At 38.2% G+C, this 24,007-nt stretch overlaps 1 protein-coding gene across 1 annotated transcript in view; it reads right to left on the bottom strand.

Annotated features, from left to right (window-relative positions):
• Nucleotides 1-24,007, bottom strand: part of jade2 (jade family PHD finger 2) — a 141,103-nt gene that overhangs the window by 46,994 nt on the left and 70,102 nt on the right. Inside the window, exons 5-8 of the mRNA XM_023341959.1 lie at nucleotides 14,398-14,552; nucleotides 7,703-7,914; nucleotides 6,484-6,651; nucleotides 4,281-4,397 (exon numbers count right to left, since the gene is read on the bottom strand). Of these exons, the coding sequence (XP_023197727.1) occupies nucleotides 4,281-4,397; nucleotides 6,484-6,651; nucleotides 7,703-7,914; nucleotides 14,398-14,552 (652 nt within the window). The remainder of the gene's footprint in view (nucleotides 1-4,280; nucleotides 4,398-6,483; nucleotides 6,652-7,702; nucleotides 7,915-14,397; nucleotides 14,553-24,007) is intronic.

The raw sequence follows: 24,007 nt of genomic DNA, 5'->3' as shown, positions 1-24,007 counted from the left end.
CTCCGAAAGGAATGATTGAAACAAGTCATTTCTAATCTAATTTTTAGAAAAGAAAAAGAAAAAACAAAAACTCTGATATGAAAATAAAAAATCTGACATTATTTTTAAGCCCAGTTTGACTCCAGAGTGTTTTCTGCCCATTTGCTCTGTCTCTGATGTAGCAATAGAAGTGCAGCAAAGCAGAAACAGAAACCAGGTCACAACAAACACGGATCCCTCGCCAACCTCCGCTGGCATTTTGGTAAGTTGTGATAGTTTGAGTGTTTCTCAGCACGATTCATTGCAGGTCATCCAGAGCGGCGGCCTCCCACTGCGTCTCCTCAGGCACGGGGCGATCCCGCCGGTGTGAGCCCCGAGCGCTGTCGGCGCCGTGTTCCTGAGCCGTTCTGAATGTGCGAGCAGGTTTGCTGCTTGTACTTGTCAGAGGAGTTCAACATTCAGCAGGAGGGCTGTGCGCTGCGTTTGTGTACGAGCGCTAGCGACAAAAACCTGCCTGGTCCAAAACGCTCAGCCATCTGGAAAACAACTCCAGACATACAACCTCCGTCTCATCTTCCCTCTGATTCAAATCTTCACAGGAGTTTAATTTACCAAGCAGTAATCCTTATTCTACCTGTCTGGAAGTAAACGGTCTTGTAGGGGTGAGCGATTATCGTATCGCCGATCTTTTATCGTGACAAGAAATTTATCACCATTACCACTGATCCTTAAAAACCCCTAAAACTGTTGGGATTGTTGTTTTCACTATTTCTGTCCACTGTTTGTTCTCATGTAACGTCATACTTCACACTCACTGGCAGCCATCTTGGTAGGCAGTTGCTATGGCAACACCAAACACGCCACAAGCTTAGAGCTAGCTCTCGCCTCGTTCCTATAAACAACACAAGTACAACTACTTAAGTACTTTACCTGCCTCTGTGTAGTACTGAGATAAATGTCAGTGATATTTACTGTAGTACTTCCTGTTGAACTAGAACCATTAGCTTAACTAATGAAGCTATTATCTACTAGCTAAGTTGGGCATGTAGCTAACGTGTTGCTACATGTTTTCACTCTGCAGTCACCAGACAAGAAGAGTTCACATCCTCTATAAATCCATTTAAACATTGAATGTATGTGATTTTAATAAATTAGAGTAAATTTAATATAAATTATTTTTGCTTTAATGATTACAAAAAATCCAAACATGTTGATTTTTATTCCTTTATTTTGGACTCCAGGTCTGATCTTATGAACATCTTTACAACAAAGTCATCATTTCACTGAATCGTGTTCCTGATGATGCAGCCGTTCGTTTTTAAAACACAGCAGATTCATCGGTTCACTGTAAAACTCCACTTGTTTCCAATAAAGCGTCAGAAGGAGCCCGCTGCGGCTGCTCACACTTATTTACTGAACTCAAACGGTTGAACTCAGCAAGGAGTCGGCTGCTGGGTGTGAGCCACGTCACTGTAAAAAATGCTTTGGCTTTAACCTGGGCCCAGTTTTAAAATGTTTATCTGTTTTTTATCTGCATATTCAACAGACAGAAGCAGATTGTATTCTTCAGTCTGCAGGTTCATTTCTAACTTTCGCCACAGAAATTTTTCATAGGTTTTCGGGGGCAGCACTGCCAGAATCAGGTTCGTTACTTCAGAGCTCATATCTTCTCCTTATTCAACCATTTGTTTCCAATAAGTTTCATCTCTAAATATTTCTGTAAATCAACTGGAATAAAGGTCATGCAGTCAGTTTCACTTTTAACTCCAAGGTGAATCAGTCTTCATCAGCGCCGACGGAGGGTTTGCATAGTGTTGGGTGAGATTAATTAATGTTTGTTGTAGTGTTTGAGTACCAGTTGTGTAAAACCTGCAGTTTTGACACAGTTTTTTCTGATTTTATGAAAGGAAAAATGAGTGTGTAGCTTAAAGTTTTCACCCTCCAGGGTTTTGCCTGTTACTGCTATTTAAATCACTTCATATCAGTTTATATAGGAAAGAAAGAATATAATAATGAAATGAAATGTTCCTGCTTTGGGTTTCAATCTTCAGCTCAAACTAAGTTTTGGTCCAAACCAGATATCAAAGTTTGATTTCAGCCTCTCATCTTTCAAATCCCAGATATTTAAAATCAAAATGTCTAATAGTCTCTAAACTCAATCCAAGCATGAAGTAAAAATGTCCTGAGTTTATAGAAAAGCTCATTAATTAGGGCCGACGTTTAGATTTACGCCGCAGGTTTTCCAGGCTGAGCTTTTCATGTTGTGGTCAAACTGATTAAAAGCCTCTTGAAGGATTTTATAATCACTAAAGTGAAGTTGTTAAATGCATATTATTTATATGGTTCACTGGCAGTAATTAGGCAAACAAAGTTAAAACTGATGAAGAAAAGAGTTAAACAGAAACAAAGAGTCAGACTGAGGACAAATACTCTGAAATATTTGTAACATTTAATGGATTAACACAAACTTTGTTATTTTAAAAGTTATACTTCAATTTCTAGAGTTTCAAAATCTAAACAAAAGACAAATTAATGGCAGATATTTAATCTGTCATCAGAACCAATTAATCAAATGATAAATTAAAATCAGCTCACTAATTTCCATTCTGATGATTAATATTTTTTAAGTGCAGTTTTGTTTACAGAGGCATCATAAAATATTTATTGTCTGTTATGTTTTTTTTTTTGGGATATTTAAAATATCTCCCAGTCAAAGACCAATGAAACCTGAAATTGTATTAATATTTTATTGGGAAATTGTGCTAACAATGAATTAGGATAGAATGAAAAACTGCTGTAATAAACTGGAACAAATAAATCAAACTTATTTAAAAGAGAATAAAAGAGTAAAACATTTATAAATCGGTTATAAAATCACGTTTACCGCCTGCTTGGGCTGCCGCAGTTCATCTGGAACAAACTAACAGAAAACTGGAAGCAGCCGAAACACTGACCAGCTGTGTGGAGCTTCTGAAGCAAAACAAATGAAAAACTGACCAACATTTTGATCCATGTTGATGGCAAAATGTTCTGTGTTTTTAGAACCACTTTATACAGTTGAAGATGAAACATAAGGAACAAAACATTTTGTATTTTTAATGGCGGATTATTCAGAGAAAGAAAAATAATCAATTCTGAAACTTTTAACGAGGAAAATCCTCTCCACTTCATCGCGCTGCCATGTAGCATCAGCATCTTTACTGTGTGTGTGTGTGTGTGTGTGTGTGTGTGTGTGTGTGTGTGTGTGTGTGTGTGTGTGTGTGTGTGTGTGTGTGTGTGTGTGTGTGTGTGTGTGTGTGTGTGTGTGTGTGTGTGTTCACCCGCCTCCAGCTACGGAAACATGAGAGTGAGATTCTCTCCCTGTGGGCAGATCTGGCTCAAAGACTCTCAGTTAATCTACAGCATCAATACGGTCAAAGCAAACACTCCCACGGCTGCACAAACAGCCTGTGTGTGTGTGTGTGTGTGTGTGTGTGTGTGTGTGTGTGTGTGTGTGTGTGTGTGTGTGTGTGTGTGTGTGTGTGTGGGCGTGTGTGTGTGTGAAAACCACACACACACAGCGAGGGGCTCACCTGGACGGCAGGCAGGTTAACACAAGCTAACTGGGTTTGTTTAAGGGATGCAATATAAAAACCATTTGAATTGATTGAATTATGTTCAATTAGAAATTTGTGATCTAACAAAATGTTATCAAGTATTTTTCTCTATTTTCTAGTGCAAATGTCTTAATACACTAGAAATAAGATAAAAGTGACTTTTCAGCCAGAAGTCAATAATTCCTCAATATTATTAATAAATTTCTACTTTCCCTGGTCGGTTATATAACACATTTCAGCAGGAAGGCGGTTCAAAGTGCTTTACTTAATAAAAACACAAATTATAAAGTTATAAAGAAAACCAGACTGTCATCAAAACTGTAATATTGGTTCAAATGTCATCACCAAAATCACAGGGCTTCAGGTTTTTCCAGTTAGTTTATAGCCTCATTTCAAATTGTGTTACATTAAAAACTTTCCTCAAAACTCTTCACACAGATAAGACAGCATGGAAAAATGTTTCTAACGTTATTAAAAATAGGAAACGAAGATAACGGTTATTCTAGAAATACTATAAATATCAAATATGTTGTTTATCCCTCCAGGCGTTGTTGATGTTTCTCTAATAGAACCTCAAACTTTCTAATCATCTGACATTTATTTCCATAAACATATAGAGGAACTTTAACAGGGGGGCCTCTGCCCCCCTGGGTCCCCCATGGAGCCGCCCTGGACAGAAAAGCAGCAGTTCTCAGGGCCCCGTACCTGGATGCAGGTTCCTGTGTGTTCTCGACACAGGCTGCAGGACAGAGCCCAGCGGCTGGCGGGGATGTGGGACACCTTGGTGATGGGCTCCATCTTCTCTGGGCAGCCGATACTCACCTGCAGAAAAACAGCAAAAGTTCATTCAATTATTCAATTCAGGAATCAAAGGTAAACACACACAGGTTCAGGTTGTGCAGGAGCCTCCACTAATGCTTTTCAAAGATGTACAGTTGTATAATAGCGCATCTGTTTGCAGCGTAGTAAACGTTGAGTTGGGGGCGTGGCCAGCAGCAGATTGTTGGATTTAAAGTGACAGAGACCCTAAATGGGCAGAACTGACCAGACTGAAATCTGATAAGAATTTTGTGCCAAATATGTAATATAGATGTTTTGTATAGGCCATAGGCTGATGCTGAGCTGTTTGAAGAGCCTTTGAGTTTGACCCATCACAATAACAAAGTTTCCTGGACGATAAATTGTCCTAGCAGTTACCGCGATAAACGATAATATTGGAGTTTGGAGACCATTTTCCAGTAATATGATGGTAATAATGACATAATAAGATTCTTAGAGATCAATAAACTTTAAATTCTAATAAACATTTAACACTGGGAAACATTTTAAATATCCAAAATAAACAAAACAACAAATAAAATGAATTATAAAGTCTCTAAACTGGCAGACTGAAGAGCAGTTTTGGTAAGAAAATAGAAAACTGGTTATAGTGACTCCTTGTTTATTGTGACAGTTTGAGTAAAATGTGTTTAATTGTTGCTGCTCTTTCCTCTGTTTGAATCTTATTTTCTGTGTCGGTTCGATCAGAGCAGCTTCGGATCCGGATCTCCACCAGAGGAAGAACAACTCGTTCCAGCAGCACTTATCATCAAAGAGCCGTTTCTTCTCCTCTTCCTCACTTCCTTCCCCTCCAAAGAAACTCCTCTTCCTCTTCCTCTGGTTTCTGAAGCAGCTCTCTCTCTCTCTTTCCGCAGGTCGCTCCATCCTTCCCTCCATCCACTCGTCCTTCTGGAAGCGTTTTGCTGCCAGAGCGAATATTTTCAGTGTTTTGGGTAAAACGGATTTCCAGCTCATGTTCGATGCGGTTTTCTGATTAGATCATTTTGTGTGCAGACTTTAAACATCCTGATTTTTATCCAATTACCAAAAAAGCTGGCAGGTGAAAAATGATCAAATGTGAAAATCCATTCATGGAAAAAAGTTTATCTGTTTAAAAAAAACAATTCAGGTGAAAAGAAACAATCAGTGGCTTTATGATAATCCTTTAAATGTATTATCAGTTATTAAACTTGATTTAAGCTTCTGAAGGTGTGAAGGACAGAACGGATCGGCTGAAACACATTCAGATCATTTTTTATGTGCTTTAAATTATTTTACATGTTAAATGTTTTTGTTTGAAAACAAAATGAACAAAATCTGCTCAAAAATGTAACATCTGGCTAAATGCAGCACTGAAAAGGATTTTAATTGATCACATTAAACCTGAACATATTAACACACATATCACATGTTTTTATCCTTTATGGTGAAAAGGAGAAAAATGTTTAAAACTGTTTTTCTGCTGGTTATAAATCTTCAGTACAGAAAACAGTTTGATAAAATTGTTGGTTTGAGACGATTTCAAATCAAATTTAAAAATACTTTATTGATCCCAGGAGATAATAAATGCTGCTGTAACTCATATTAATTCAGCTTTCCACTAATATAATAATGCAAGAACACATTCTTGATAAAAATCAATAAACTTTAAATTCTGAAGAAGATTTAAGACTTGAACTGGAAGACATTTTAAATATCCAAAATAAATAAAACAACAGAAACAATAAACAAAAAGAATTATGAAGACTCTGTAAACAAAACTATCCTTCAAAAAAAGGTTTAGATGAGACCAAAACCGCAGACTGAAAACTTTTACCGTCCAGGTTTTGGTAGAAAGAGAGAAAAAAAACAAACTATTATAGCATTTTATTATAAGCAATTTATAATTATAAAGAGGAAGGAAAATGATACTATAAAAACAAAAACATCACACTGTGACCAGCAACACAAAGGAAAATATAGTTCTAATAGATGTGCTAGAGTGGCCTAGTCAAAGTCCAGACATAAATCTGACCAAGAATCTGCAGTAAAGCGTCAATCCGATGTGACTTTGCCTGCAGGCTGCAGGAAGTGAAAACTGTGGGCTCACCTCAGGGATCCATAAGGCACAGCTGACGTGGACCCACTTGGTTCCACTGCGCGTCGGCTTCAGGGCGCCGCCTCTCTTGGGGCAGAGCAGACATTTGGGCTGGACCCCCAGAGCGCAGGTCCGACACAGCCAGTTACCCTGAGGCACCTTCAGGATGCCGTAACACGCCTGGCAGAGAGAGCGAGACGTTAACGTGTCATAACCTGTGGACCTGCTGCGAGGCTGGAGGGAAAAACGACGATTCTTTCCTTTCCATCCACAGCAGCGTTGCTGTAGCAGAACTAAATGAGACCCGAAGATGAAGCTGTTAAGTTAGTGCAGAGCAGCAAAGGCAGAAAGGACGCAGAAAAAACGTTAAATCAACTCTAAACCATATTCTTGCATTCTTCTCTCTCTCTCTGTCGGCTACGCAACGTATCAGGATTTAAACATTTCCCCCACACAGAGCAGAACATTCAGTCTGTCACAGTTTTATGTTTTCAGGCTTGATGTTTATTTTGTGATTATTAATAAGTGATCGCTGAGGTAGATTAGCTACTGTTGCTATACTGTTGCTAATTTAAGCATTACATTTAAATTGTTTCTTTCCACTCTGATCTGTCAGAGTTGGTGTTTTAGTCGCCTTTTTAAAATTTTTAACTGAACCGAAACACACAGAATTCCACAGCACATCTGCATGTTAAGGATCTCATAGTCAAGCTAGCTTAACTGAGCTACTTCCCTCTTCCTTGCCATTTTTTTAATGAAAACTTTTTCCTGACCTTGTTCTCGTGGTTGTAGTGTTGACAATTAGTAGCAAAGCACTGCGTTCGTGTTTTCTTCATGTTTCAGGCATAAATGTAAGATTTAGAATCTTGTTTTGACAACTTAAAAGCTAAAAACCAATGTTAGTCATCGTTAGCGAGCAGCTTTTTCCCTATTAAGAGAGGATACATACTGTATGTCACATCTCAAAACATCAGCAATTTGCTAAGCTCTAATTTAGACCATATTTTATAGAAACAGGTTAAGAAATAACGGCACTTCGACTTTATTGATTTGTTGAGATAAATCGATGTGTAGTAATGGCTGAAGGAGCGGCGCTAGCTGCAGCAGCTAACAGGTGATGTTCGAACCAGTAATATACATCCATGGTCTCAACATCGAAGAACGATGAACATGTTACCGATGCTGACCTGTTCAATCAGCCAAACTTAAGGAGGTTTCGGTGAAGTCTAACCTGATGGACGCAGACATTGCACTTGTCACAGAAGACCATCTCGTTTCCGTCTTCTCCCTCCGGCGAGCGGCACACGTCACACACCACGTCCTCGTCGTACTCGATGCCCAGGCCTTCCTCCGTCTCGATGGCCTGCTGCATCTTTTCCTCGCAGACGCGCTCCAGCTCCACCAGAACGCACTCCATCGTCAGCTCGCCCAGCTCCGGCAAGGCTGGAGGCCAAAACCAAGGAACCATTAAAACGCTGCAGGACATGATCTGTTGAAAAATAAAGCTAATTCTGTTTTTATTCATGTTTTTAAAAAATATCTTAATATGTTTTTAATAGGATTCGATCACTTTCCCACAGTGATTCAAGGACTTTCAGGCATTTTATTAAGGTAAGTTTCAAACGTTGGAGATAAAAACAGAAGACAGTTTTTAATATCATATCATTTATTATTAATTATAAAATAGTGCTTTGTGATGTTATTTTATATTCTACTACAGAAGGGACAAGGTCATCTAAAATATAATTATATATAAAATAATATATTTTATGTTTTGAAATGTTTCTCTACATCCAAACAAAACAAAACATTAACAAAAAAAATATAATTTCAATAACTTTATTTAACATATGAAATAGAAGACAGCCTTTATTGCAGTAAGTCATTGAACCCCAGCGAGCCCAGCCCCGTTACCTAGCAACCCCAGTGGAACGCTAGCACGTTTGGTCAGCTGGTTTGGTAAATATTCATTACATTAAAACGATGTAAATGACCTTCCTGCTCAAATTAAACATTAAATACAAACAACATTTTTCCACTAAGTTTTCTGGCCAATCCATTGGGTTGGACTTTATTATCAAATTCAAGGATTTCAAGGATTTCAAGCAAACAGTTTTTGGGGGGATTAAAAAGTGTGATTTCTGGCTTTTCTAAGAATATTTAGAGGATATTAACTAAAGGTGTTTCTCTGGAGTCGGATTTGTTCTTCCTTGATGTCAATAAAATAACAGTAACTATATCCATTTTTCATTTTTTGATGATACATCTACACTCGACTCGCCTCACTCAGTTTTCATTTCCATTCCCCAAACATCCAGCAGCTGTAATGAAAATAAAAGGGTTGAAACATCAGGTCTAGGATGTTCAGTCATAGACGGATTAAATAAATTTCTCCAGGGCCAAAGATGTTGGTTTTGCTGCCCTGACCCTCGTCTGAAAGGTTGTCCCACTAATCTACGGCTAAAAACAGATGCTGCTCTTCGTTTCAACAGCTATGTTAATGAGGTGCTAGAATCTTGTTTTCATCTCAGATGTCTGTCGGAGGTAAAGGCCTTTCCTTCCTACAACAGTGAATCAGGACTTTATAGCTTCTCATTAGGATTCCTGTAATTCTCTTCTATTTGAGGACGGACAGCGAACCAGAACTGAAACTGGTTCAATAAGCAACAGTGGGATTTTTAACTGCTAAAAGACAAAATTACAATATCAACCCAGTCTGGTAACTTTTCACTGATATGTGGTTTCCACCAGCGTGTGGCGCTAGCAGCTCCGCCCACGATCAGGAATGGTTTCATTTTTAAATCAGTGAGTCACTGATGCTGCATTACTGATTGTTTTTGTCTTTTCTTTATAGTTTTGAATTATGTTATGTTCATTGAGTTAATTCCATACTGTACATCACTTTGGTTACTAAATACAGATAGCATCTATAAAAAAATTCAGTGATTATCAGCGACTTTGTTTCTGATTTATTTATTAAACTAAAACATTTTGATGCTGTTTCCCTTCTTCAGTCCAGTCGACCCGGTTCTGTTAGAACCAGAACTCCATCATCTGCTCCAGCTCCAGCTGCTGTGGTTCTGACCCAAACCAACCAGTTCCCCTCCTGGCCTGTGGGGGCGCTGCACCAAGAACCACTGAAGGAAACCACACAAAAACCTCTGAAGACACTGAGAGCAACTTCCTTCTTCACCAGATGGAAACAAGATGGAGGCGTCAGGTTTTAGTGTTGGAGGATTTCTCTTTAGTCTTTGGCTGAAGACCAGGAACCATTTCTGCTGATAGCGCTAGGCTAGCACGTTAGCTTTGGTTATATTTACCCAGAATGCGCTGTAGTCCAATTCCTGCTTTTGGAGCGGTCTCCGGTCCGCTTGGCGTTCACATTCAAACCGAACCAGACCGAGGTTTGGCGGACCAGAGGTCAGAGGTCAGAGGTCGATTGGGGTTCACACCTCACCAACCGGACTGGACTTTTGGGCAAATTCCAGCTTTATTTTTTTGGGGTATTAAATAGCTTTTATCCTCTTGATAAATAAAAAATTAAAGCTGAATTTTATATATACAGTCATGTCACCGTTGCAATTTAAATAGCAAAACTTTGTGAGGGAAAAAAGCAAAGATAAGATTTATCAGTATTAGCTGTTTATTTCTTTTTCCAGCAGAGCAGAAGTTTGTAGAACTTTTCTGCCGTTGGATGAATTAAAACGACCCGTAGAGTTACGCCGTCGACGCTTCAGTTTTTCTTCCAGTGTTTTTACACTAACGCCTCATATGAAACTCCGGCGCATTGAGACAATGTTCAGATTTAGTTCTATTGGCTGCTTCAATAGGAAACAGATTTATGTCACTGCATGAAGTGAGAAGGAAATTATCAGGTGTGTTTATACTTAACCCTGAGTTAAGTATAGAAACGCTGCATGTTTTCAGACAAATATAATAAAAGAAGAAACCTCTGTTGCCCAGAGCTCAGCTCATGTTGTCGTTTGTATTTCTGCTCAATTTGCATCTGAAAGTGCTGCCTTCTCCAAGGCTGCTTAATACTTGATGAAAACTGATCTAACTGGCAAATGAGAGCTCTCAACTAAAAACATAAAAAGGATCGGAGATATGAGCAAAGCAAACAGCCTGACTTCCAGGACAGGAGATACATGGAATATTCTCATCGCTGACTGAGGAAGGAAAAACGTTAAAGGATGTTTCTATGGAGAAGATCATTTTAGAAACCTTATGAGATTAAAAGTGCTGCAGCTAAATAAATACAGGGAGCAAACCAGACCACCAATCATTACAGCTCATCAGTCCACCAAGCAGAGAGTCTGGATTTTTATTGAATCTTCTGAAGGATCCAACGCTCAGCTGGGAGGATTTTTATTTTTAAAGAGGAGCAGAGCATCCTGAGCCTCCATTTATTATTTACATCAACATTTCTTCACCCTGCAAGAAAAATAATTATATTTCCTCTTTCTTCTGCATCTTGTTACATATCCAGTGTTTGAAACGTTCATTAATGTCTTTACTCACCCCTATCGGGTTTGCATTAGCATAGTTAGCATTAAAGTAAAGTTTCCTGTTTTTGTCACATAAATGCACAAAATGTTCAAGTTAACCTGAAGTTTTTAGGTTAAAAATTGTAAAGATAATTTCTGTCTTTAATGCACAAACTTTAACATATGAAAAACATACACAAAAAGATATTTAAATAATTCAAACATATGCAGCTGGCTGGAAAGCAGCAAATAGGACAGGTGATAAAATAGATGACTTAATATTTTTTTAACTTTTCAACTATTTTTACAAGTGTAAATACTGTTAAAGCATAAATTAAAATATATCATTATAGTGGAAGTTGCAACGCTCCACCTGTGGAAGTAAATCTGCTTCTACTCTGACAATCACTACATGTTGATATCAGCAAGGAAGGAAAATTATGTAAAAAGGGTTAAAAAATCATGTTTTCCAACTTTTTGATAAGGAAAGATCAATGTTTAGTGTCATTTTGATCAAATTAGAAGAAAATATTCAATAAAATGTAAAAAATTATCTGTATAAAAAACATGAGTTGATTGTTTATCATTTTTAGCCAAAATGTTTCCGACTTGCTGTTGACTTTTCCTTCAGTAACACTTTGTTGATTTCTTTTTATATCATATATTAAAAACGCTGCAGAAACATAAAATCTTTTTTTTGGTCTTTTTATGTAATATGTATATCTTGGAACACAAACTAACTCATAAGTGACTTTTCAGAAAGACAGACAAGCTTTCTGTAAAGTCACAAATTACTTAATTTTGATGAAAAAGTTCTAGCAGATTATTTCAATTATAGGCCTGTCATGATAGCAAATGTTGCTCAACGATTAATTGTCTCAAAAAATTATTGTGATAAATGATAATATTGTTTGAAGACCTTTTTACACTGATTTAATGGAAATGATGTAATAATGCATGTGATTTCCTGCCCAAGATAGATACACTTTATTTTCAAAAGAATATTTAACACTGGAACTGATAAACAAAACAAACAAAAACAAAAACAAAATGGATTCTCAGTCTCCATTAACAAAAAATGTACTTGATAAAAACTAAACATAAAGCCAAAGTGGAAATAAATACTGCATTCAACCAAAAGATTATAAAGTCTGTATATTATGTTGCCCTTCAGTAATAATTAGATTTAAATAGAGAAGATGGCCACATCCACTACCTGATGCAATAATTCACACTACATGACTTTTTGCTCCTATTTTTCTCCTTACAACAATCTTAGATCGTTGGTCTTTCTAAGATTGTGTGGTGTGTTACGGTAGATCATCGTTGCCCCTCTAATCCAAATCAGGGTTTTTCCCCGACTGGGATCTTAACGCAGCCTGTTGAATGTGACAGGCAGCCAATCAGAAACCCAGGATTCTCCTCCTGTTTTCTGAGGGGAAATTATGGAGGGGAATCCCAAACAGCTGACACGGAGCAACAGCGGACATTGGAGATGATATGTGGAAACAACATTAATGTTTATTCAACATGCAAAGAATATAGAAATGACAAGAGGAGGAGTTGGAGCCAAATTGCTACCGCAGTTGATAAACCTGGTAACTTTTCAGCTGTTCTTCGTTAACGTGACGTAAACAGGTTATAATGATTTTCATTCAGTCAGGACTTTACGCTGACACTAGCCACATGCATTGCAGGTAGATTGTAGTAAAGCATTGATTAATGCCTGGTTTTAAAATTAGTTCACTGAACTTGTAGCCATTATTTTGTGCCCATTGTTGGACACCACACGGCAGGACTGAACCCGATGGAACCGTTATACCTAGGATTTCTGTCGGCTAATGTTTGGTCTGTCAGGGTTTGAAAATGGGCCGACAATCAGCCAACAGCTCTAAGATCGGGTCGTCTGCTCTGGGCTTTACACTAAGGAAATGAGGTCAGAGGTCAGTGGAGAGCACCGGAGTGGAGCCTTTTTTCATTCAGTGTCATCAACAGAAAGAGGAAAAGGCCGGAAGAGACGATAATGCCGATAATTAAAATGATGTTGATAGTTTTAATTTATCGTACGATTAATCATTTTATCGTTTATCGTGACAGGCCTAATCAATTATAACAGGGATTTTTCCCATGTTATAAGTGAAATGAAACAAGTTCTTCTTACTTGCTGAAAAGTTAGTTCTGTCTTATTTCGAGTGTACTAAGATATTTGCACTACAAACTAGACAAAAATGACCTGGTAAGATTTTCTGTTTTTGCAGTGAAGAATAATTTTATGCACCTTTAATTAGATCTCTTCCAAAAATAAGGAAGAAAAGTTGAAAACTATGTGTGATCATTTCTTTTTTCTGTGTAGTGAACAACTTCAGCACATCTGATTAATAACGACTGAAAAGACAGAAGTTTGTTTCTAGCTCTGCTGTGACATCCTGAGCTGAACATGGCAGGAAGTTTCGGCTGCTTCTCTCTGTCTTGTGGTTATTTTGTGTTTGTGTGTTGAACTCTGTTCACTTCCAGCACATGTTCTGTCTTTGCATGTTGTTCTGCTAACCATTGCTGAAAACTGCAGGTTTACATTAATCATCGTCTTTCCAGTCTAGTGAAAGTTTATGCAGATGTTTCTGCAGGATTTAATGCCCAGCAGGGATCCATAAACACAAACACTTCATCTGCAAAAGACTGATCTGATAAGAAATATGAAATAGAAGAGAAGCTCGAGGTCGGCTGGCCAAATCCAGAGTGAAGGAAAATATAAGAGAGAACGACAGAAAACTGCAGAAAACTTAAAGGAAAAGAAGTGAAGATCAAGAAAGAAAAGAGAAAACAGCTGAAGTTTAATTTACAGAAAGTTTCACACTAAAAATGGATTTAATAGAATTTAATGTTGTATCTTTTTATATCCACTTTACTGGAAGAAAAGAGCTTCAACTAGCATTTAATTTACAATCTGATTATTCTGATTAACTGGATAAAACAGATATTTTTTAACTACCTAAACCGTTTTAAAAGATGCAATTAAACAAATAACTTTTTTTAATAAAATAAATCTACTTTTTCTGCATTTAATGCAATAACAGCGATCTTTGTATCAAAGGATAAAAAATATTTCTATTGTCATTTCTGCTTGACTTATCAATAAAGTGTAGAACTAATTTGATTTTGGATTAACAGATTAATAACTGGATACCAAAATGTGCTTAATAGGAGATTTATTTAAAATAATTTGATCCAGGTGAAGCAAAACTAAAACTTCAGACGTTTAAACAAAGGCAGTGATTTTATGTTGAATGCAAAATGGTTTTTTGTACAGTTTTGGTTCAATTATTTGTTCTTTTAGTAAATGGTCTGTTTGAGTCTTTATTCTTCTGTTAATTAATCAATCAATTCAGTGGCTGCAGCAGTAACAGCTGTTACAGCTGCAGCAGCGGCGGCGGCAGCTCACCCATCTGCCTGAACTCCTGGTTGACCAGCTGCAGCCAGGTGACGTCCAGGTCGTCCAGGTCGTAGCAGCCGTGTTGCTGCCAGCGAGGAGGCTGAGCGTCTCCCTCCTTGGTCCGGCCGTCGGCCGACACGCTGCCCATTGACTCCAGCTGTGACCTGAAACACCAACAGACATGTTTTACTCAGGAGCCGTTTCTAATGAGGTCAGTCAGGCTAACAGGTTGTTGGAAAATGTTGGAAGCAGCTCGTAATCAGAATTTACCCATTAAACAGATTCTGCTGTTTGAACAGGTCAGGATGGATCTGGTTCTGGTCGGAACCAGAGGAGTCCAGAGTCGGTCCTGGAGGTTCAGCATCCTGCACGTTTCAGAACCGAAACGTGCAGGATGCTGGGCCTCCAGGACCCACTCTGGACACCACTGGTCTATACAAAACCCGTTCATTACATTTTTATATTAAATCATTCTTAGATCATCAGATTTCAGTCCGAGACGTTTTAGGGTTTCTGTCTCTTTAAATCCAAACAAACTGCTGCTGGCCACGCCCACAACTCATCACTTACACAACAAAATCTCTGCAAACAGATGTACAAATATACAACCATACATCTATGAAAAGCAGTAGTGGAGCCTCCTGCACAACCAACCAGAAAGCAGCAAGTCAACAACAAAACTCTTGTCTTTTCCAGCAGCCATTGTACAGAGCATACAGCAGATGACCAAACACTGGGGTTGCTAGGTAACAGGCTGAGCTTGTCTGGGGTTGCTAGGTGACGGCACAGAGCCCATGGAATGAGATGTTACAGTACGATGGTTTATGAAATGGCTCAAACAAAAAAACATGAACTTATTGCCAGAAAACTTTTTTTATGTTTTAGTCTCAGATGGAATAACAAAATCATGCAAAATGTAAATATATAAGGCAACAGGTCGCCTTTAAACTTTGTGGATTTTTAAGAGTTTTGTTTATTATTCTTCCATCCTTACAATAAAAAAACTTTAAAAATTGCTTCAACAAGCCTCCTACTTAAACCAAGTAAAGTTTAATAAACAATAAACTAAACCTCAGGTCACATAATTCAACCAAACTCGTGTTTGCACTTTGGTGCCGTTTTAACCCTGTTTTTAAAGTGCTATATAAATAAATTTGAGATTGACGTTGAAGAGCAGATTTTCTCTGACGTCACTATGAACGATAGAAACGCAACCAGAGCAAAGATGGAAAAAAAATCCAGGTAAATCGATTCATTTATTGATTTATCCATCCGACTCCATCCTTTATTCTCGCTCCTTTGTTTTGTCTCCTTTCCGTTTTCCTCGTCCTCCTCTGTTTCAGATGGTGAATGTTAAAAATATTGATGACATTAGAAACCCTGCAAACAGTTTTAATCTGGAAAAATGTTTGTCCAGGTTTTGCCAGTGTTCCTGCAGAATGTCTCTGGCAGACATGGCCTGGGACAAACTAAACTGTGATTTTGTCTAAATCACAGTTTGACAAATTCATTAAAAGGAAAAAGTGTCCAGAAACAATGCGACCGGTGGAGAGGTGACAGGAAGCTCCTCCGGGTTGCGTCTCGTCTCCGGAGCCTCTGGCCTCAATGTTTCTGTCAACAGCGGCAGGAAATGAGGTCAGGAACTCTGGGAATCAATAAAACTGAAACGATCTCATATACACTCTTTTACAAGCTCGTAATTCATCTGGCCGGTGGAAGCAGCAGCGAGTAAAACGCCACACCCAGAGGAAGGCAGCGACCACGCCCGTTAGGTCGGTCTGGAGACGCCGTGACCTTCAGCAACAACGAGCACAACAGCTCTGAGTTTAGATATTAATATCATCGCTCTCACCTTCAGGTAAATCTTACCAAGCAGTTTTGGGATAATTCATAGTGAAAATGTTTTAGTGAATTTGAAATAAGACAAAATTAACTCAAAAGTAACTTTTCAGAAACACGAGTTTGTTTTAAATAGTGATGAAAATGTTCTAGTTCCACTGGCCGATTATTCCACACAGAGAACTGCGCTGTTGCCAAGCAACCCCAGCCTGTTGCCTAGCAACCCCAGCCAAGGCAACCCCGTTGCCTAGCAACCCAGTTCTAGTTCCACTGGCAGATTATTTCACTTATAACAAGACATTTTTTAAAGTTATAAGTGAAATAATCTGCCAGTGGAAATATAAGTTTTTCATTAAAATTAAGGAATTTTTGCCTTAAATGATGTAAACAAAGAATTTAGTTATTTTTTAATAAGAAAATAAACACTTTGTTGACTAACAGTATTAACTTGTAGTAGCAGATTAATACTGTGTTAATCTTTTGTAGCAAAGGACGCAGATAAAAAATCTTCTAACATCAACATGAGAAGCTCCGGCCTTCCTGCTGAACTGATCATCAATACAGCGGAGAGATGATCAGTTGATCAGTTGATTGTTTTGGATTAATTGGTGATAAACGGACAGTAAAAGTTTCTCAACAGGAGATTTTATTCACAGAGTTTAAACTAAATCTGCCACTAGAGAACAAATTTACAGACAAAGAAGGTTTTTTTTATTTTTAATGCAAAAACAGTTTTGCTTTAAGCAATAATTAATCAGATTAATCATTTCAGCGCTAACTGCTAATGTGCATTTCTCTGCGCAGCAGGAACTAGAACCAGAACCAGAATCAGAATCAGAACCAGAACCAGGAGGACCAGTTGCCGACGCAGCGGCAAAGTTGCCGTTGCCTCCATGTTGACAGATATTGCTGGTTTCTGTGTTGCTGTGATGAATGTGGAAATGGGAGACGCTGTTTGCCTTCGTTTGGCATCGCGGTGCGGCGTCTGACACTCGATCCCATCATGCTCTGCATCCATTCACTCACTTCCTGCTGACCTTAACGTCACACTGAGGTTTCCTTTATGGACGCCATTCGCTTTATTTGACTTCATGTCTCATTTTAAACTTTCAGCAAACACAAAAGGACATAAATTCACAAACACATTTAAGCTAAATAAATTAAACACGAGGATTTATAGTGACTAAGTACGGTTTAATAAGAGATGTGATTGTTTTGTGCAGCAGCAGCGTTTCCCCATCCTGCCGTCTGCGTCTGTTTCCTCTCCGTTTGTCCAGTTTCACATATCAGCCTGATAAAAATAAGCTTCAGTTTTCTGTCTGCTTCGTCCACACACACATTTTAACGTTACACACTCATCATTACACATTAGCACATTGATTCGGTTGTTATGGTTGAAATTGTCCATTTGCAGACAAAAATGGATCAGATGTGCGATTTATTTTTTATTTTTATGAGAGTAATGGATGCAGTGGAAATGCTGCTCATCACTGATGGACAATTACCAGAACGGCAACATCGACTCAAAGTGGACAAACGAAACATTCAGGGAAGATGAGTGTTTCCTGCACAGCCACAGAGGAAGCAGAATAAACGGCACAGGAGCCGTGATGGAAGATGGAGAAGTACGGTGGTGGCAGCATCATGCTGACTCAGGCTGGAAGCTTTTCCCATCTAATCTTAAGGAAACTGGAAACGTCCAGTCAGGTTTAAATGTCAAAATTAGAGTTTGAGTTGGGCTGGGAAATAAATCCATTTAATCAATTATTCAAATTTTTGCTTTTTGAAAATTTAATGTTTGGAAAATCTGGATTTTTTTTAACAGTGATTTTAGCAAACCCAAAAACTACCGTCTTCTTTGACAAGTGAGTTTTATATCTTTTATTTATTTTGAGTTTGAAAGTTACAAGAATAAGGTTTTAATATCACCAGAATAAAATCTTATAATTAGGAAAATAAAGTAGTAATTTTATGAAAACTCCAACACGAAAAATAACAAAAAATTAAGAATGTTCAGCATCTTTTGAAGTTATACTTTAGTTTAAGTTTTATTTATTCTTTAATCAGGATCAAATTATTAATATTACTTTGAAACTATAAGCTTTTTCTTGTATTTTTAAAATGATTTTTTTCTTTTGCATCATGATTTTATTCTCATAATTAAACTCAAATTCTTGCATTCTTGGCCCCGTTGTCATTTATAATTTATTGTTTTGTAAAAACGGTGAGCAAAAAAAAGAGATTGAAACCAGATCTGGTGTGAAAAATGTATTAAATTTTTGAGCCAAATCATCCAGACTGAGATTTTTCTGCCTTCTTAATGGCAGCAGTGCTGAATACACTGTAAAAACACAAAATCATTTTGGTCTAAATGAGACAAAACTACAGAAAACTTTCAGCAGGAAAGATCAGCTTCTTTTAATGTCCTAATATTGTATGTCAAAAAAAAGGCTTAGATGAAAAATGTACCAATGTATTTGAATAATTTATATATAAATTGATCATTAAAATAATCATCAGTTGGCGCTTCATGTTGACGTCTGCCTGCTTTTCTCAAACATGGATAAAGTTCAGCCCATTTCCATGTCAATATCTTAAACGCAAAAAAAGTAAAATTTTAAACGTTTTCAAGGTGTGAATTATTTTCCTTCTTGGCTTGTCGTGTGTGTTTACCTTAAGCAGAGCAAGAGGAGTGAAGAAAGCCAGAGGAGAGCGATATTTTACAGTTCTCCCCTCGGAGTCGTAACAACAGGACAGCTAATTTAGCTTTGATCTTTATGGTTTGTGTCATGAAATATTCAGGAGGAACTGCACTGGCTCCCATTCCTAAACAATGAAACCTAAACACGGCTCCTCGGAGCGGAGCGGCACGACGCCGCTCTGCCTCGCAGGAGCTGGAGAATCTCTCAGCCATCAGTGGAAAGTTACGAGGAAAGAGGGAACGCCGGCGCTTAACTGGCGAACAAAATGTTACATCAGCTTGAAGAACAGGAACAACTGCAAAACATTTTGGCTCTCTGGTAACATGACGTTTTCAGATCTGAAATCACATCCAGACGGTGAAGATAAGTTAAGAACTTTGTCTGCAGGTTTCAGTAAGAGACATTTAATACATTTATAATGAAACCCTGAATGAAACCTAAGACCCAACAAACTATCAAAAGTAGAAAAATTAAGCAGAGGAGTTAGAATACCTAAAAATGTTACTCAACCAAGCAGCAAAACCAGTTGACCAAACGTGCTGGAGCTCTGTTTGGGTTGCTAGGTAACAAACTGAACCCTGCCGGGGTTGCTAGGCAACAGCCCAGTGTCTGTCGAACGTGGCTCAGCATATTTAGGTATTTGAAATGTCTCATTCTCTGCACACCTGCTTATTTCCAAAAAATGTCTGGCTTGGTTTTTGAAGCTCTTGATCTGTTTTTAGAAGCAGTTGAGACACAAATGGAAGAAAGAAACCAAAACGATCCTGTGGGCTCAAGTAAAAGAGAAAAGTATCCATCCAAGAAATGAATCAAGTTAGTTTAACAAGGTATTTGGTAAAAAGTCTTACTGAGTAACTGATCAAGTTATCAATCATTTAATATTTAAAAATTACATCACCAGACGAAACAAAATATGAAGTTAAGAGAAAATGTTATTTTAAGAACCAAAATGACAATAATTCATATAAGTAAAAAAATAACAAAATCAGGTTAAATATTTTTTCCAAATCAGTTTCTTTGAATAAAAAACTTGTGAAACTTTAACAAAAACTGCAGGTGTGGATTTTGGTTAAAACATTACTTAAGTAAATGTATTTGAGCAAATATAACTAGTCACTACCCAACTCTGCAATTAAACGTAGCACAAATTGTGAAAAAAGCTAGCTAGCTAGCAAAGGTAAAGTGGCATGTGGCTACCGGTAGCCCTAACCGCCTGGAGTCTCAGCTGGTTGGACTCAAATTTCTGCCTGACAGAAAAGGAAAAAAACTACATATGGGATTATTTAGGTCTTTCATGACAAATTTTAAGGCCTGTGATTAATTAATTTAAGGTCAACGTTTAAAGAAATTCTTTTTATTTTGTTCTCAAACAGAAAGAGATGTTCAGTAGATCTTGTCTCGCATCCAGGGGGCGCTGTTGTTTATATGTAAACAGTTTTTAGTCACTGCAGAGAAATATATAAATATATTCATCTGCTTGATACTTGATTGCACAATGTTGATTCTCTGTTCAGATTCTTCGGGTTAAATATTAAATAAACTCAATGAAAATTAAATACTTTTGAATATTTTATTATCATTTTAAAATAGATTTTTCTTGACCTCATCAGTCAAAATGATGGACAACAAAAGTAAGATCTATTTGTAATAAAACTCAACTGAGCAGGGCTTTGCTAAATGCTTATTTATTTAAAAACAACTTTCAGAAATTATTCATTCGGACTGGAGAAATATCAAACAAGAACCCTTCAACAGACTAAATATCTGAAACTTATGCAAAAAAGTCCAACTCTTATTGGAAGAAACTGTTTATCTACCTTCTATATTTTGTTTTACATCAAATTAACAAGATCTGGTTTAATCAGATGGGAAAAATTAAAACAAAAACAAAAATAACTGAAGAGGACAAGAGAACATTATAACCAAATAAACGTATGGAGCAGAAAGTCGGCTTGATGTTTCCGTTCTTTCCTGCTCCCATGTGTTTCTCACCACTCTGTAAATCTGGCGCTCCATTTTCATAAAACACCAATAACAATCTTTTCACAAGGCGCAGCGAGGTAGACGGTGTTTACACAAGACGTTTCCAGTGTGGGTTGAGCCGGCTCTGACAGCGAGCCCACACAGGACACGTCTCGTTTAAACAGACATCAACTCCTGACAGATCGCTCACGCAGAACAGGAAGCCAAACGGAACCAGGCTGGAAACGAACACGAGGCCGAACGGAAAGCACCGCGGGACGGAGGAGGCGTTCAGGAGAAAATCCTTCAAACCAACAAACTTTTAATTAGTCAGAGAGGCTGTTTAGCAACAGCAGCTGGTGTAAAAGAAGATAAAACTCTCACAAACTCATTTGTCTATTTATATTTAATGTTACAATGAAAGTAGCATCCTAGATAAAAAGCTGTTCCAGTCAAAAACATGCAGAGGTTTTACACTACGCTGATGATAATCTGATATTTTTGGAAGAGAATAAGGCAGTTTGGCAGTTTAGTGTCTGATCAAACTTAGGTATCTATTTTTACAAGAAAAATAAGACAAACAAACCAACTGTAAACTTGAAAAAAGTTAGGGTGAACAACTTGGACCCAAGAAAAACCCAGAAAAGAAAAGGAACGGCAGTGGAGGAAGCATTTAAAGGACATAATGTTTAAACATTTGAGACTTTTAACAGCTTTTATCTTCATCTCAGTTTATTTTAAGGTTTAAGGCCAATAAATTACAAACTACTGACTAAAAACTGCAGATCAAACTGAGGAATGATTTTCAAATAAGAGAAAAAACAGTTCTTTATGTCTGAATGAATGATGAAATCGGATTTCAAATTTAAATGCAGAAAACAAACCGGATCCGGAAGTTGTTCTGAATACACGATTGAGCCTCTTGTCTCTTCTTTTTCAGAAGCAAACAATCATTTCTCTGTTTGCTCAAACTGGGTCTGAAATAATCTCTCATTCTTCAAATACCTCAGTGTCAGAGTATGTGAGAAACCCGTCTATTCTCCCTGTAATCCCTCTCTTTCTTTGCCCCGTTTTCACGCCAGACAGAGAGTGAGCTCAGATGTGTGAGAGGACGTGACAGAGGCGGCGTGTTGTGCCAACAGCTCCTGTCTTTGGCCAACCTCCACCAATCCCTCACTGGGAAACAGCCTGCTGTCTGCATGCAGACAATCAGGTCAGCATCCACAACCCACACGGGGTCACCCACCCTGGCTTCCAGGGGCACACAGGATGCCCACTTTGAAATAATCTACTGAGTTGAATAGTTTAGTTGAATACCATGACAGAACCAGCCTGGTTCATCTGATGTAAAAACCAAGTCACTGCTGTCCTCTGCGTCCGAACACCAACCTCATTTTATCATCACTGTATCATTTAACCTGAAGACAAATTCATCATCTTCATAGGTTCATTGCAAACAGCCTGTCGTTTGTTTTTCTCTGTTTCCACGGTAACGTTGTTAAAGCAGCGAACGGTATAAATGATTTCTGGACTCTGCGGTCAGAAGCAGCTGAACTCTGAGAGAGAATGTGGGAACGATTAGAAACTCTGACCATGACTGGAAAACCGTTTCATGAACAGAAAGAAACTTAAACTGGACACATTTCACTTATTTGTACTGACTGCTGTCATCAACACAGGAGGAGAGAAAGTTTCCCTCTGGGTGAAACTCCATCATCCTTAGTGAGTCACCTTCACGTCAGAGGAGCCAATCAAACACCTTTACACCTCGGGGTTTCCTCCAATCAGGGAGCTCCAAACAGAAACGGAAACCAAATCGTTTCTCAATAATTACAGGCTTTGCAGAGAAAACATTACTGAACTGATGCTAACTGAACTGTTGCTAACTGAACTGATGCTAACTGAACTGATGCTAACTGAATTGATGCTAACTGAACCGTTGCTAACTGAATTGATGCTAACTGAACTATTGCTAACTGAACTGATGCTAACTGAACTATTGCTAACTGAACCGTTGCTAACTGAATTGATGCTAACTGAACCGTTGCTAACTGAATTGATGCTAACTGAACTGCTCCTCTCTGCTTCCTGTTTCTGAAGCATGTTGGATAAAGGAACGGTTCAAACCTGAAGGTAAAGTCACATTCCAAGTATTGATGAAGGCACATAGTTGCAGATTTTATGCTTACAACCAAATTTATTTCTCATCCCAGTTTTATTCCTGATTATAAATTATGACATATCTTGTGTAGCGCTGCAGGTTTACTTTTCCACTTTCCTGCCAACTCATCGGCGCCGAGGGGGAATGTTAGCTTCAGCCACAGAAAGAGAGCATTAATGCATTTTACAGCCAGCTGCCATTTTGCTCCGAGGTTCAGTCCGCCTGTTGTCATGGATATGATTCAGACCTGTTAGCAGCTTTTCTCTAAACCACCGCCGGCTCCAGGAGAACACCTGAGCAGAAAGCGGCGTCGCACATGATCAAACATGTGACGGCAAGCAGCCCTGAACCGATACCAGCACACAAACACACACAGCACTGTCGGGCTTCGCCTGTTTGTGTTGGAGCTCTGAGAGTTTGGGGAGACAAACACTGAGGGAGGAAAAAAGGAAAAGCCAACCTCCACCTTCCTGTGCTCAGAAATGTGCTGGTAGTGTTACACAAAAGAGAAGAAACACGTAACAAGAGGGAAGGAGATGCAGCAGGGAGAGACGGCAGCAGAAGAAAAGAGCTGGGATTGGCTGAGTGTTTGTGCCTGCAGCAGTTTGGGCCAACAAGTCGGGGGAATGTTTTCATTCATATTTTCCACTCAGTTAGTCGGAGCCAAAGAGACACAGTGAGCAGCAACGGCTGAGGAAGAGAAAACCAGAGATAAAAATGGTTTTAGTGGTTATATCCTCTGAATCAGGGGTGTCCTAACTTTCTGCACAAAGGGACAAAATCTCCAAGCTGAAAATATCCAGGGGCCAACATTAAAAACACCAAAATATTATTATGAATTCTTCCTCTTTTAGCTGCAAAACAGTAAATAAAACATGTAAGTTTTACATTTACAGTCATGTCAAATTTTGGGTTAATTATTTTCCATTTTTTTAGTCAATAAAGTGTTTTTAAT

The sequence above is a fragment of the Xiphophorus maculatus genome, chromosome 11 (assembly GCF_002775205.1).
Source record: "Xiphophorus maculatus strain JP 163 A chromosome 11, X_maculatus-5.0-male, whole genome shotgun sequence".
Lineage (NCBI taxonomy): Eukaryota > Metazoa > Chordata > Actinopteri > Cyprinodontiformes > Poeciliidae > Xiphophorus > Xiphophorus maculatus.
Note: the sequence above shows the minus strand (reverse complement) of the source record. Positions and strands in the feature narration are given on the sequence as shown.